This window comes from Leptosomus discolor, chromosome 1 (assembly GCF_034619465.1).
Source record: "Leptosomus discolor isolate bLepDis1 chromosome 1, bLepDis1.hap2, whole genome shotgun sequence".
NCBI classification, from domain to species: domain Eukaryota; kingdom Metazoa; phylum Chordata; class Aves; order Leptosomiformes; family Leptosomidae; genus Leptosomus; species Leptosomus discolor.
The window spans coordinates 102622557-102639091 of NC_141391.1; the positions used below are offsets into that span (position 1 = coordinate 102622557).

The window sequence follows — 16535 nt, forward strand, 5'->3', positions numbered from 1 at the left end:
ATTCATGCAAATGAAAGTTAGAAAGGGCAGGAGTAGTTTACTTCCAAGCCCTTCTTTCCACAGATGGAACAGTAAGATTTGACAAGAGCAGCCCGCTGCTCATATGTCAAGGTAAAATAAGCCAAATGAAGTTGGGGTTCCTGCAATCTACTCTCCCCCTCTCCTCTTACACAGTGAACCAGTTCAGGGACATAAAGCAAGACCTTCTCCCCACAAAACAAAATATACATATGCACGTGGCGTGTATGGAAATAAAGCAACACTTGGTAGATCGCATCCTTGAACCACCTCACTGTGCAACTCAACAAGCCTCGGAGAAAGGGACAGCACAGAAGCACGGAGCACCCCCTATTTAGTTTGGTTCAGCTCAGTGCAAAGTCACCTCTTTGGCACAAAAGCAAATAAACACACTGACAGGAAAAAAAAGAGGTGTTGTAAACTTTTGGAAAGTTTACAAATGCCTGCCAGTGGCAGAGAATCCACTTTTCTAACTATCTTTGGAAATACAATGGCTGTTTGGAAGGACAGCCCCCACTACCCCAAGAGCCAGGGGACCTCTTTGTACCCAAAAAATAACCTGCAACATGGTCTTCTGCAATATGACCAGGCTTGAGAGGCAATAAGCTACACAGCGTGGACACAAGGTATGTGCTCTTGAAAAGAGCAAGCAGGCACAACAGCTTACAGAATCTATGTGTATCATACTGTATAGCATTCTGGGCAAAATGCAGTAAAACCACAGGGTAAGAAAGTAGCAATGTAAAAACGTACTTCCATTTTCAGAGGCACTGGCAAACTTGGGCTTTTTGTAGGCTTCCACTGTTCTGTTCAGCAATCTATCATGAAATTTACATTTACTTTTGAGCAAGCAGATTTTTGTTCTCTAGCTACATGCTATTTAGCGATTGATACATGCTAGATAGAATCATGGATGGATTATGCGTTACTTTATTACAGACAAGAGTTTTCATCAGTGCAAATTAATACAAAATGACCAAGAGCAAACATAATTTATTTTCATGGAAAAGATTTTGTTGCCATTGAACTTCACAGATAAAAGGTGCTGTCACGTTATACGACTCACCAGGTTTCTTCCCTAAGCTTCCAGTTTTTCCAGCTGCTCCAGGAGCCTTGAAATAGAAAGTAAGGTGTAAGTTTAGCACTCATATTTATTTCTCCACTATATGAAAATTATTTACTATGCTTCACTAAACAAGCATGTAAGTAAAACACTCTCACAGAAGATTCTATTCTCACAGAAACCCTTAATATTTTAGATGGCAATTAATATACAGGAATAAATACCCAGCAGTGTATGGAAGTGGATGACTAACTACAAAAATGTGTAGTCTTCCTTCCTGAACTTTTCTTCCTTTCACAGACTGCAAATACCAATGTAATTCTAAATTACATAACATTCGAATTGTAAATCTGTGTATCTACAGAATGTGAATTCTGTCAAGTTGAGTTAAAACAACAGTAGTTTTCAATGCTACAAAAGTTGGATTGCAAATACACCTAAAAAACTAACCAGACATAATTATTCCAAATTATTCCAATGTTGTCCATACTATGGTTCTAAAATTTCTCATACGGCACACTAGCATAGTCAGCTGAATCACTGCATCTTTAAGACGAGTCATCTAAACTTTGGTGGTAGTGTGTATTGCAGTAGTAAAAGCCCTACCAATATTTTCGTGCCCAAGTGAGAGCATCGGACACTGAATAGCAAGGTGCTGTCTATCTGTAGCTATTTCGTCTGAACCTAGATGGGGTGAGATGAGGGATGAACATCATCATCATCCAGGCCAAGACATTTGCAAGAAAAGCCTTTGAACAGCCACAAGAAACCCAGCAAGCAGTGAAATTACTTCAGTTCAGTTATGTATAGGAAAAGAGCGATACTGAAAGATGACATTTAATATAAAAAGCTTTCATAATTTACAAACTCAAAGTTCTCCTCCTGAAAGAAAAAAAAAACCAAACCAACAAATATTTTCCTTTGCGGCCACTGGTTATTTGGGAAGAGCTATCTCTATTTATTTTAATGCATTCACAGGTCTACTGATACACATGCAGTTAGATTATTCAAAACAGTGTGTGGTCTCAACTCTGCCCCTTGCATGCATCCCTTCGTCAGCCATCTTCCCAACCATTTTAGTCACCATCACTGTCTAGGATAGCTTCCCCCTGCTACCTAAGTAATTACTTCAGTTTCTTCCCAGTACATTGCCAGTCTTATCTTCTGCAATAAAAAGGTTTGATATGGATAACAGCAACATAACAAATCTAAACTGTACTTTGGTCAGAAATGTTGAATAATCATGAATATCCCCCTGCCCTCAAGCAACGCTCACAACACTTCCACCTCCCCTCAACTTCTCCTTTAGGATCCTCCTTACAAACTTGGAGTCTACATCAAGTGACCTGATGGCTTTCACAGAGTCCCAGTTCCTCTATGGAAAAGAATAGTTTCATCCTCAATATTCTTCATATTAACTTGACACTTTGAAAACTTGGGCATTCTGGCAGTAACTAATATAAGGAGTAACTAAAAAACTAGTTAAATGACTGAGAGAACAGGGTCATTTAAAAAAATGTGTATTGGTTTTGAATGCATCTATAAAATAGATTATTAGACAGATCTTCAACCTGTCTTGAAGATTACATAGCTGCTCTAAGACATCCACATTTTGAACATCTTTCAGAAAAGCTACTAAAGAAGCCTGATCTTTCAAACTACAGCACCTCATAATGCTGTATTAATCAAGTCAAACCCATCTAATAACAGCAGAAAATCCAGCGCAGTTGGCATTGCCTACCTCACAAGCTGTAACTGGTATGGGAAGATAAGAGTGGGAATGGGAAGATTTTTATTTTTTTTTAAATTTGGCACCAATGCACCTTACATATATCTAATACACCATTGACATTTTGCAACTTAAATTTTGGGAAGGATTGTGAAAAGTGGATGCTTTAAGTTAAATGATACTTAGATACCACTGTCCCAGTGCTACTTTCTTGGCACTGTAAAAGACTGATTATCATTACTTTCTACAAGGCCAGCAAATCTTCCTTTCTTCCCTACGTTCCTTTCTTTCTTTTCAGTTCTTCACCTTCCTCTACAACCACTGTGACCTATATTAACAAAGAAACTTAAATAGGAAAGCGTCACGCAGAGATCAGATACAAAGACTAAGTTTAGGTCTGGGGACAAGGAGAAGATGGTCCTGACAAAATGACTGCTAGTCCATCGACAGACCTAAGTAGGGAAGATTAAAAAATGTGGAACCAAAGGTGATGACTAGCGCTGATATGGTAATATCGGGAATTAATTCTGCGTTGGAAAGCGTTTCTGGCAGAGAAACACCCGCCCTCTTCCTCAATAAAGAACAAGTGTTTGGACCTTCAGAGAACACACTCCTTCAAAATACCACTTAGTCAACATCCATGTTGCCAAATTAGGAACATATGGACAGATAAAACAGGCTGTGACACTGCACCTTTACAGTTAACTGGTAAACATATAGAGGTTATTTTAAGAGAGGAGCTTCAAAATCACCTCGACCAGACTCTGAATTTCATCTGAAGATTCTCTGAATCCTTGGTACAAAAGCAGAAGAAATACATAGAAAAGTCCTGCAGTACATCTATAAATAACTAAGTTAATAAATAATGCATTTAAGATGGACCCAACTTCTGGCACACAGAGCAGATGAAGCATTTCTATTCTTTCTGTTGACTGAAACACAGTGGAGACAACATACCCCATTCTATCTCCCTTTCGCACACCTGAGACACTAACTGCATTTGAGGATATTTTGTGACAAGTGATAAAGCCTCTTGAAACAGTGGAGTGGAACTTCCTTTGTTAATTTAATAAGACAGAGCAGTAGACTTGCCAATTGTGTTGTACAGCAAGACCCTTAGAATCCAGATTAAATACATTCAGACTGTTACTATTTTCAGAACATTTACGCAAAGTTTTTTAACTAGAGGTGTCTAAATTTTTGTGTTTCCAAGCCCACCGTATGGGCTCCATACCTTACGCAGAGCTAATTATCACCAGTCTCAAGAAAGGCAGGGTAGAATAAAAACGTTTTACAGACCTGTATCCATCTACCTCAATCTAATGAAAAGTCTGAGAATGAACCAGTGCCATTGTTTATTTGAAGAATAAAGACTTCACTCTGTTAATAAGTCGAAACTTTAAGGAACAGGAAATAGTTTAATGCAGCAGCTTGAGGTGAATGCGCAGTCTGGGATTAGGGACTACATACAGAAGAACAGATTCAAAAAAAATTGGTAGAAAAAATGTTAGAAACCATTGATATTTTGAGGCTTACAACCATTTCTACAAACTCTATACTTGCTGTTGAAATATCAGCACTGCCTTACTTTTTCTTCAGGCCTAAGTCAATAGTGCAGAACACATTAAATTAATTTACTCTTTTAGTAACATTTTCCACAATCAGCCAGCTGTCCAAGCACAGCAGCACATCTGAAAGTTAAAAGACAGCCACTATTGTGAAATCCTTTGTAAAAACTGGCTCTGTGAACAAGCTGAATAGCAAAACACTGTACGTGTAATGGCAATTATCCACTTGGAACAAGAAATACATCCTGCAGGGCATATGAATCACTTTATGAAAACAAGCATCCCGGATATCAAGATCTCCGTGAGCTCTGTGCTTTTTCCTCCTTCTCTCATCAAGATTTTATCTGAAGATGTGATTTTTCACAAGCAAAAAGTGCAGTTGGCTCACTTTCTGATGAACTGCACTTAGCTGTTTCAGCCCCAGACAAGTTGAGATCAGAGAAACATCAAATTGACCTCTCTAACAAAAATAGTTTTCAGTATCAAATGTCTATTTCTGAGTTCTTCTACAAAGAAGATTTGCCAATATGTGTGGCTGGCTCTCACCAGACAGGACAAGCATCCAGTCCTTAAAGGCACAAAACACAGCTCTGCACATCTGAATACAAATTCCCAGGTTTTGAGACTAAACTCTGTTGAGAGCATCTTAAAGGAAGACAAAACCAGCTACTTCACAACAGTTCAAAGGAAACTTAACTAACAAGGATGTAGCTAAGCAACTCATTAGCAACTATTACTATCTACCTATGAAACAGGCCTCACAGGGTTTTAGGAAGTTGACAGTGCAAGTTCTCACCCAACTACAATACGAACTTAGGGGTAATATAGAGACTGAGGGCACAGTTTTAAGATCACAAGATATTCCACAGGTTAGGCAATTATCTGTATACTTGTTCCTATATCTCTGTGGGCCAAGTCACCATCTTTTTTATGTATGCGAAGAATTACTGGCAGGGCTGAACTATAATCCACATTCTGAACTGCAAAAAGGAGTGGTTTTTTTCCAGGTAAATTCCCTGATACAGACCTGCAAACACCTCCGCTGCCAGAACTGAAGGGATGTTGCACCACTCAGAGGAGAATCAAGCTACTAGACTTGGGGACAGAGAATTCAGAACTTCTTGTCCAGATTCTCACTGAGCTCTGTTGTCAGGGTAAACCTATACCCTGCCTAAGACCACAACCTATTACTGTACAAAATTTACTCCAATTGTCAAAAAGACCAGTTAGCCTGCTGTGATGGGCTTCATAGTGCTACAGCTATAATGCTTCCACTAACTGAAGCATTAAGCACCCCTCTTCTAGTCTGGGACCTGATCTAAGTTTATCTGCTGCTCCATAGTCACTAGATTTGATGCAACTGAAAGGTAGGAATGAGCACAGGCATATCCAAAACCATATACTAAACGTAAGGTATAAAGTTTTGCTTCTAAAATGAAGTATTTAACAGAAAAGCCAGCTAAAAATGCAGTTCAAAACCAGCTCAAGCTCATCTTAAGCTGATGCTGAGGCAATTTTGCCTCCTTCATTACTCTCCTCCCATACTAATTCTGGTACTGATATTTTTCTAGCCCTTGCTAAGCTGATTCAGAGTTCCATCTTAGAAGTGTATATTACTCCTGCTAGACTAGTTTTCTGCTCTGTTGAGTGTCCTGAACTGGCTTATTAACAGGTCAGCTGAAAGACAGTGGCAGCAAAAGCACGGCAGGTAGGTCCATACTTGTGCTTGCTTAGAACAGGTTACATATGATCATTTTGGATCAGAAATAGTGTACCCAGCAGGAGTAAGGAAGGGATCGAGCCCCTGTGCTCAGCACTGGGGAGACCGCACCTCAAACACTGTGTGCGGTTTTGGGCCCCTCACTGCAAGAAGGACATTGAGGTGCTGGAGCGTGTCCAGAGAAGGGCAACGAAAGTGGTGAGGGGCCTGGAGAGCAGGTCTGGTGAGGAGCGGCTGAGGGAACTGGGGCTGTTCAGCCTGGAGAAGAGGAGGCTGAGGGGAGACCTGATCGCTCTCTGCAGCTGCCTGAGAGGAGGGTGTAGTGAGGTGGGGGTCAGTCTCTTCTCCAAGGAACAAGGGACAGGACAAGATGAAATGGCCTCAAGTTGTGCCAGGGGAGGTTTAGATTGGACATTAGGAAAAATTTCATCACAGAAAGGGTTGTCAGGCATTGGAACAGGCTGCCCAGGGAAGTGGAGTCACCATCCCTGGAAGTATTTAAAAAATGAGTAGATCTGGTGCTTAGGGACATGGTTTAGCAGTGCACTTGGCAGTGTTAGGTTTGCAGTTGGACTTGATGATCTTAAAGGTCTTTTCCAACTTAAATGATTCTGTTCTATGAAACTACAGTCTTAACGTGCACAGAAAAGCATACTTCACAGCACAAGGGAACAACTAATCAAAACTGGGACAGGACTTCTTCAGTATAAGACTGATTAGTTCTCAAACTAGTAGTGCTAGGGATTGAAGAAAATTGTTACATGGTGCAAAATACAGAGAAAAGTTTCTAAAATATTTCTGAAAGCAGTATCACAATACTATTTCCCCTAAGGACTGCAATACTGAATGTCACTATCTACACTTTTTTTTTAATCCTGTCTCAGAGAACATTATTGAAATTTCTCTACTGTCTAGACACACAGCTGCATATTTCACTGCAGGTTTTATTCTTTGGCTTTTCCACCAACAGGAACAACTTTAAGGAGTGACTTTGCTCAAGCTCTATATCGCAGACCCAGTATTTCACTGAGTTGTGTCACATACACACAGAAGTCAAGACTTGTGGAAAAAGCCTTACCACCTAGATATCTAAAAATCCAGTAATTTTTACTTATTTAATTTTAAAACCCCTATTATTCTTAGAGTCATAAACAAAGACTCATTCTCATCAAGAGATTAGTATTGTATTCAACTATGACTCTAAGCTAATTCCTATTAGTAGATGAATTATCCTCTCAAACAGATGAGGAATATAAACAAGAAGACATCTTTCCTTAGAATGCCTAAAAAGAAAGAAAAAAATTCAATACGGACATGTTCTATTAGATTATTCCAGGACAAAAATCAGATGAAACAGAACCTGTATTATTCATTCAAGAACTTTCAAATAAATATAGTAGTTAGCAAAGCTTTGTTGCAAAATTTGTTCCCACTGACTGCAAGAAAATTACAGTAGGGGAGTAAAAAAGATAATAAATGAAAATATTACTCTCTATATTTTCTTTTAAAAATAATGGCAGCAAGACACAGCTCAATCATTAAAAACTTACCTGGGGAAAAAAGCAGTCATAGCTATTCTGATTTCTCTGTACAAAACTGCCAAGTTAACTATTAACATATGCAAGATTCATTTTAATACATGATCCACAAAGTTATTTATGACATTATGTCATAAAATGCAACTGTCTTCCCTTTCCAATCTCACATTCAGTAAAACTGCAAAATATTTTGTATTCCCTTATGATCCACTCACTTGCAACTATCACTACGACACCAAATAAAAGGTACCTCCCCCAGCCAAGTTTGATAAGATTTCAGTATGTCTCTACCTCAGAATCTTTGAGTCTCACATAATTAGAGGGGAAAACTCCTGATTTATCACCCAGTGTTCCTGTCCACCAGTCGCCATCTTTCTTTGTCACAAGAATCATATCACCTTGTTGAAAAGTTAGGTCTCCTTGTTCAGAACTCTCGTAAGTATACATAGCAATATACTCTGTAAGAGGGAAATAAATACAGAACATGGAGAACACTTGATAAACCGGCTCAATTATCATTTGCAAAACCTATCTAATATAATACAGTATATCCATGGGCTAGATAGAAGACAAATTTTTTAATTACTCAATATTTAATGCATAAAATTTTGTCTATCAGAACTAAATACAATGTATCAAAAGGCTGCTTCTGGGGATTTTTTTTTTTTTTTAAAGTAATTTGCTAGTATAATTAAAATCTACATAAATTATTAATTTATATCAGAAACTACTCTGAAAACGTGTTGCCCCACGGTTTCTGTTTTGTGCTGATAACTAGAATTTCCAGCCTTGGGGATGAACAGTCTCAGTATTCAAATAACTGTAGATACAGTCTTCATTTTACATATGCTGTTCGGCTCTTGTATACAATGAATTCTTTCATTATTTGAAGAGCTTTGCATGAAAGGCGCAGATCTCATCGCATCTTACACAACAGATGGCTGAGAAATGTTAAGACAAAGCCCGAATGTGTTCTGTTTTGCTAAAACAGAGTCAACTACTAGTATTCAAGTGCAAAAATACTAAAGTAGACTGATGTTGAGAAATTAAATGCATAATTCAATCACAGAACTACATGAAAAAATTTTACAGAAAGGATTAGAAAGAATTTCAGACAATTCAGTAACTTTTTCTAAACAACTCGATACATTCTTATTTAACTGAGTAGTATCACACTTTATATGGGTACAAAACAGATTTCTGAAGATTATAACTGCTGATCCTAGACCAGCTCTGGACCGAAGAGCAGTTCACAATATTTCAGGATGACTTTCATGCATGTGTAACAAAAATGTTCAAGTATTCTACTGCAGCTGGCAATTGCGGCTTGAACATTAAATCTGACCAAAAAGCTTAGCTCGGGGAAGTTCAGCAAGAATTCAAACCACAATTACTATCTTTAATGAAAGCTACAACATGGTTTGTTTAACAACTGCAGCTGAAGAACACGCACATCTGTTTGTATGCATGTACACACAAACACACATTAAAAATCATAATGTATGTGATACATATGGAATTTTTCCTTAAATTCTTTAAAAATGTAACAGAAGATGCTAAATCCATGCGTTATTATTTCTTTAAAAAACAGCTTTTTGGGAAATGTTCTACTAAAAAGTTGTGTCCCTTTTTAATACAAACGTACAACCTGAGATATGCCATACTTTACAAAAAAGCCATAGCATTTCTACAATTGCTTTTCCTCAAATATATAGTGAGCAAGACTAGTTGCATTTTGAAATAACTTCTTATCTCACTTTCCTTGTTACACAGATCTTTACTATTCCTGCCTTTTAATTTCTGTAGTGCTCATACTAGTGGCAAATTAAATACATCAGTAGGCGAATTAAATATATCACTAACCAAAGAGACTCTTTCACTTAAAATTTTATGTAGAACTGTAGTCAAAAAACTGAAGGTGTGCTGTAGAGATTGTATACAAATGCTCATTAGTAACCTATATTTAGATCCATCGATTTACTCTGACTGTGATTTAAATTAACCCAGCTGACTCTGCACTGAAGTGGATTAAGAGTGCCCACACAGTCTGTTAACAGACTTTGTGTGGAGACATTAACCTCCAGCTGAAGGATGGTAACAGCCAGGAATGCAAGTCTTTTAAACCTCTTCAGAGGCCTGACAATTATCTGTCTGTGCCCCAGGCTCCATCTTTAAAAATGAGGGGTAGCCTTGGCCATAAGGATCACAACGTTCTATAATTGTAATTCCTTTAATTAAGAGCTTTACTGAAACATTGGAAATGAGCTTTGGGTGAAATTGAGACATTAATAATTCCTGACATCATGAAGTACATGTACAGATGTGCTTATCTGGCCCTCCACAAAAACCCATTCCAGATCAGAAATTGTTACCAAAATATTTATAAAAGAAATAGTACGAACTACAGAAGATATTTTAGTGGCATGGGAAATTATTTCTTCTATATACACAACACACATAAATTCTTACTACAACAATTTTAAATCACTCTAGAGGCAAACTGATTTGCACTTCAATTTTAACAGGCCTGATTTTAAAACACTAAGATCTGATTCTAAGCTTGTTTCTGGTAATAAGCAGACTTATTTTATTTAATTACATATTAAAATACTATTAATGCCATTCAGTTTGAAATGCTTACCTTCACCTGACATAGTTGCTTTTGTTGCTGGTGACGCTACTCTTTTCAGACTAGCAGGACTTTCTGAGGAACCAGAATCCATGCTTTAGAAGAAAATAACGGTTATTTAAGAAATAAAATATCTTCAGAAAAATTATTGTTATTATCATATTTAAAAGCTAAAAAAAAAAAAAATAAAAAAATGCATCTGCATCCATAAGCAATTCCCGACATTTTAAAAGAAGAGACAGTAAGTGTGTAAATTAGAGCTTTTAAGTACAATGGCAAGTCATGGTTACATTTAGGTAACTGCCTTAAATATAAAAGTTTCTGCACCTCCTCTTCTCCCTCAGAAAAAAATAAAGTATCTAAAATCATTCTCATTTGTATTATTATGTTAATGTTGCCTTCACGTTACACAGAATCAGACTCCGATTGTTTCAACGTCCAATAAGTGATTAAGTTTGGAGGTATACCTTTTTATTTGGGGGAAAGAGAAGCTATGACTTGCATAGCTGTAATTCATAAAATCCAATACACTGATTTTTTTAGTTGCAAGTCACATAAAATTAAGACTGTCCATTAAGCTTTAGCTCTTTTGTTGGTGATGCATGATCCAAGGAGAACTGAGGTCAGTTTTCTCATTTCTCACAGAGCTGGAAGTCAAAACCCCCCAGAAGACAGTCATATAAAAAAAAATTTACAGTGTGGATTCTAAACTTTAAAATTCAAGCGCACAATGCTTCATATTTATTTAACTATTACAGTGTAGAAGTAAACCACAGTAAAAGCAAATAAAATACCTCGTTGACTTCCTAATGGGGCCTGAAATAAGCTTCACATATGATTTAGGAAACCACCCCTTTTGTCCTTGAACCTCTCCAAACCACCACATATCTTGCTGCTCCAAAACTGTGATGATATCATTTTTGTTGAAATTAAGATGGTTGTCTTTTTTTGCTCTCCAAGGATACAAAGCCTGTGCTTGAAGCCCCTCCACTTTTTCACCCTAATGCAATTTAAAAAAAAAAAAAAAAAAAGAGAGAGAAATCAGCCGTGCACCACCTTTCATAAAGAAAGCTGCTTAAGGAATTATATTCTTATGCTATTTATATAGCAACAAAATACAGAGACTGTCCCTCAGCTGTATAAAGCAAAGTAAGTTAATTAAACTCACAAATAGCAGAAACGTTTACAGTCCTCCTACATTTTTGTCTGTTAACATAAAATCAATATAATGCAAGATTATTAGAGGTTTTGAAATACAGTTTTACAACTAAGATGTCATGTAATAAACCTTCATAAAGCTATTGTCGCAGGACTTAAATTAAACTTTATGGAAAAACGATGCTTTGCTGCAAGTTTTCATTGTACATTCCAACGGGGTTTTTTGCTCTAAGATATTAAGATATTTTGCATTTTTCAGAACACATTAGCTTACAAGAACAGTATGTTGTTCAGTTGAGGAAAAGGAAATGCCTTAACAGATGGATGGAGTTCATCTGATGTGAAGCTTTGCCATTGCTATTCCACTTAACTACATAATCCACTTTGGAGTGAAGGTTATTGTCACGTGATTCAGGAAAGCCCCAAGGAAGTGACCTGAAACTGGCATCCTGCCAAAACATTAAGACTGGACCACCAAAGCCTAAAAAAGCCAGCACGGAATAGCAGACCAGAAACCGCTTCATGTTAAATTCTGCCCTGGATTTTGCAAATGGATGTACACCACCTGTTCTGAAACGGAAATAGCTTACCTACCTCAGAGGACCGTTTTAATGCATGGTCAGTGTTCATACTTTGCTTTCCAAATGTTTCTGCTGGGTCAGAACAGTTTTAATGAACATAGGTGCTCACCTGACCCAAGACAGGAGAGGGAGACGATCCTGTAACAGTGGCAGGAGTGAAGGCTGATCGCTGCCGCAGCTGCCCTGCACTGGGAACAGTCAAAGATGGCTGAGCTGCCCAGGCATCCCAGTTATCAGTCTCTGGTTTCTCACTAGCGTTTGTCGGCCATCTGAAAAAAAGACAATGATGTAATTCCTACTGTTTTCAACTGAATAAAAAGATTGTGCAGAAAAAAAAATTTCTACATTCTACGTTAATTTCTTTTAATTGAATATTCCATGAGCATCATAACTCTCAGGTGGATGTAGTGCAATCAAACATAGGCACAATAAATTTATCTTAAAAAGGCAATCTCTAAATACAGTTGCTTGCCCTTGGTGCTTAAGGCCAGCTGTTTCTGCAATTAAGTTTCATTTCTTAGCTGTGCCCCAATACAACAGAAGTTCAAGTAGTGCACTCTATATTATACATAGTGGAAAGAAGAAACTTAGAAGAAAAAAAAATCATCATTCTCTTCAAAATTGGTTTGAAATCTCCACACCAGCATGTCACTTGTGACCTCTCACACTCCTTTCCCTTACACATCATTTTATTGCTTCTCATTCAAACCCTTACCTTTTTACTTTTGCTTAAAATTATTTCCTACTGACTTCTTTCAACTCTTTAGAGTTTTATGCCACCTCTTACCTTTTTTATGTTATCTCTTGTCCTTTAAAATGCCTACTAAATCTCATAATCCACATCTCTGCCTCCCAATATCCACTTAAATGAACAAAATCCCCTAAACTCTATGAGAGTAACAAAACACCTATCTTAAACCTGAGCTTCCTTTGCCTGTTGCTTGTGCTATTAGTTGGAGTAATCAGTGGTCATCCACCTAGATTGTAATAGCATCCTAAGGCCACAACCAACCCGAACCCCTATATCATGTCAAGGACAGTATTATTAGTATAAATGCTCTGGGACTCACTTTGCAGGAAACTGAATATTAATTTTTATGAAAAGCATGCAAGCATGCGTTATCCACCTGGGGTAGAAACAGCTTTGTCAAAAGTATGATTTATTCAAAACAATAAAATCCAGTATCTGCCAGACATCTCCAGGAAGCTGAAGATTTAGTCTTACCCTCCCCCCTCAGAAAAATGACTTTGTAGTAAAATGGAAAAAGTTTAAATAACTGGAAAAGCTACTGTGACCTATTTGATGAAAAGAATGTACTATGTACTGTCATATTGCACTAAGATATTTAATTTTAATTTATAAATATGTATTACATGATCAAAAGATAAGGCAATTACTTACCCAACCCCATTTACATAGGGTTGATAATACTGCACAGAGTATTAAGTTGAGTTAACAAGACACCTAGGAAAGGGCACACTGTTCTACTTGCATCAGTCTTATTAATGTTGTGATAAGGAATTAACAAATCCTCTTTTCATGCTAACTCTATCATTATTATATTTTGCATAATCCAAGCTGGAAACCTTCAATGAAGATTGGTGTCAACTAATTTAAGAGAAGGAAAGTGAGCACCTTGGGATTTCCACCATGTCACCATCCTCACTTAAGAATGTCTCCTATTTGTGATGTGTCCTTCTGCATTGCTCAGGCAGATAGGAAGGGAGCATGGTTAAAGTTCCACAAGGCTGTGATTTTAAAACTATTTACTATGGAAAAAATACCTTACTTGAAACAAGCCATTTTTATCTTGCAATCTTGATATTCTGTGTTAACTGCCACCACAGTCAAATCAACCAAAAAGGACTCCAACACATTTAAGGTGATAATCACTACCCAAACGTACGTTGAACTGAAGTCTGCCCAGTTATTGGCAGTTGTAGTAGACTCTGTAGAAGCAGAAGTTCCTAGCGATGTCGTGGTTTCATGCACAGAAACTTTAGGTGCAGCAGCTGCCTCAACTGCTGGCTTTACAGAAGCTGGAACTTCATTTTCAGGTATTTTCTCTGCATAGTTTGCAGGGAACCATCCAGTTTTCCCCTTCAATTCTCCACCAAGCCACCCTGGCTCTCCAGTCTGGCTTTCATCTACCTGTAGACGCAGTAAGTTAGAAAATTAAGAAACGTAACATACAAATGGAATTTTTACTTAAAACAATCCGTCTCATCCACAGTAATTAACCTTCTCTAGTTACAGAGACATGACACCTTCATTACAAATACAAGTTCCACCTAGGTAGCATTTTTGCGGTTGTTATTTACCTTTGGAGAATTAAGTTGACAGCTATTCCTCCTGTGGCATATTAACAAATAAGGGAACATTTTGCAACACAATACTGCTTTTCAATATTTCCCCCCCCCCCCCCCAAGCCAAAACCAAAAGGATTTCTTGGTGATGAGATAAAAAAGTTTTATTTCACTCCTAATGCATAAGCCAAGCATGGGTTTTTAAACAGTCGCTTGAAAGTCTGTCACAGTACAGCAGACTTGGGAGAAGTAAGCTCTAGAGAAATCCCTTAAATATTGGTATTTCTGGTTTAACTAACACAAAATGTCATTTTTAACAAGTTTTCACACATTTTCTCTTGCAGAAAATACAACAAAAACCCACAGCATATTCAAAACAACATCCATCAAACAATTCAAAACAAATCCACAGATTTGCTAATGTATTTATACAAAACAATTCCATGGTAAGTTTTCATGTATAAATTTGCAGGCCTCTGTTCCTTCCCCTCACTCTATCTTTGCCAAGCCAGAAAGAACAGGACAAAACAGGGCTGGTTTTGCAGCTGTATTTTAATTCCTAGTTATTGATTATTATAATCAAGTTAAGCTATGATTTTGCAAATTTCACACTTTCCTGTTAACTTTTCTTAAACATTTCATACATTTGTTCTCCAGGCTCTACTGACAGACTACTGTCTCAGTCTGCTATTTCAACAAAAGTGATCAGTTTAAATTCTTTGAGCTGCAGCTAACCACATCCATCAAGAATTGCAGACGAAAAGTAATTCACTATTGCTACCCCTGGCGAACTGATGTGGTGGCTAAATACCTCTAAGGCAACGTCAGCTGCAGAAACCTTTTAGAAGAAAAAAGGCAGTAATTGTATTCAGTAATAATTTTGGTAAATTTGGTGTTCTAGCTATCTAATCCCTTTGATAGGTCAAAAGAATCTCAGTTTTCAAGCAAAACCTTACAAACGAATAGGGTTTGCACCTTTGACAATGTAAATAACACCTACTTTGTACAATAATACGCTGTGTGTAGCTGCAGATTCCCTAGCACTAGTCAAGTCAGAAGTAAAACCAGGCCAGTGATGAGAAGTCAGACGACCAACTCTACACAGTGGCTGGGTTTTGGCAAGAATTTCTCTCATCTGTTTAAGCCAGTAGCAATCAGTATTTCAAAATACGTAACAAACGACAGTGTAACTCAAGAGTTGACTGTGGCAGTACAGTACAGCAGGCAGAGATGTTTAAATTGGTACTTCTAAATCACCTGACACTATTTCCTAAAAAATCCATTACCAATGTGAGGGATTTGTTGATAACAGAATGCTTCATGAGCTAAGGAATAAGAAATAGTATACTTTTCAGTCAAAGGAGTTTTCAGTATACGACATTATATGAAAATAGCACATAGTAGCGTGTTGAACTAGATGCATCTACATTTGGAAACACATCTACGAATTCACTCTATCAATTTTAACAAAATATAACCCGATCGGCTGCTTGTTTGGAGAAAAAAAAAAAATCAGTGGCAAAAAAAAAAGTTATTTGTGGTAATGGTGCAAACCAGTTGCTCTAGACTAAAGGTGGGACCATTCTTTTGCGTAGAAGTGGCTGAAACCGAAGAAGCAAAGCTGCTGCCTCTGATTGTCCCTGGACTACTCATTAAGGCTGCTGATAGATTGCTTTGCCTTAGGCCAGTTGTTGACTCTTTGACTGCCTCCTATTGTAATTTGTATCCCCCACCCCTCTCTCGGTGCAAAACAATCCATTATTTCTGGCTTTTTGTTGGGTCCATCTTCTTTCTCAGTCCCTTTTAACTCAAAGCAAACCCAGAAATAAATGGACTACATGCTTGACCGATTCAATGTGGTTTTACTGCAGTGCAGAGCACAATTTCCACTGCAGCACTGAATAGGATTGTTAAAGTAGCAGTATGAGTGATGGAAGGTCACAGCAGAGGGTGAATCTTGGGATAGAGAGGGAGAAATGGGTTATCAGCACCTGATGCCAAGTTGAATAATATAAATAGTAATAACAGTCACATAGTTTCTACTCATTCAACTGCTCAAGGTAGTAACCAGAATCATTAACATACAAAAGGATATGGACTGAAAAGCCGAAAATCTGTTATGGTGATGTTCTAAAAAGGGCATCTTTGAAATGAGTCACAGCCATACAGAAACCACTGTCATTTTTCAGAAATAACTTTTTTGTACAAGCAGAGGAAAAAAAAA

General features: G+C 37.6%; 1 protein-coding gene across 5 annotated transcripts in view; it reads right to left on the reverse strand.

The window, feature by feature from the left end:
* The window catches only part of ITSN1 (intersectin 1), a 101649-nt gene that overhangs the window by 32312 nt on the left and 52802 nt on the right, over window positions 1-16535 (reverse strand). For all 5 annotated transcript variants that reach the window (XM_086461076.1, XM_086461065.1, XM_086461049.1 and 2 more), the window contains 6 exons: window positions 13912-14156; window positions 12114-12273; window positions 11060-11265; window positions 10278-10360; window positions 7928-8094; window positions 1085-1130 (listed from right to left, as the gene is read on the reverse strand). In XM_086461076.1, the coding sequence (XP_086317202.1) occupies window positions 1085-1130; window positions 7928-8094; window positions 10278-10360; window positions 11060-11265; window positions 12114-12273; window positions 13912-14156 (907 nt within the window). The remainder of the gene's footprint in view (window positions 1-1084; window positions 1131-7927; window positions 8095-10277; window positions 10361-11059; window positions 11266-12113; window positions 12274-13911; window positions 14157-16535) is intronic.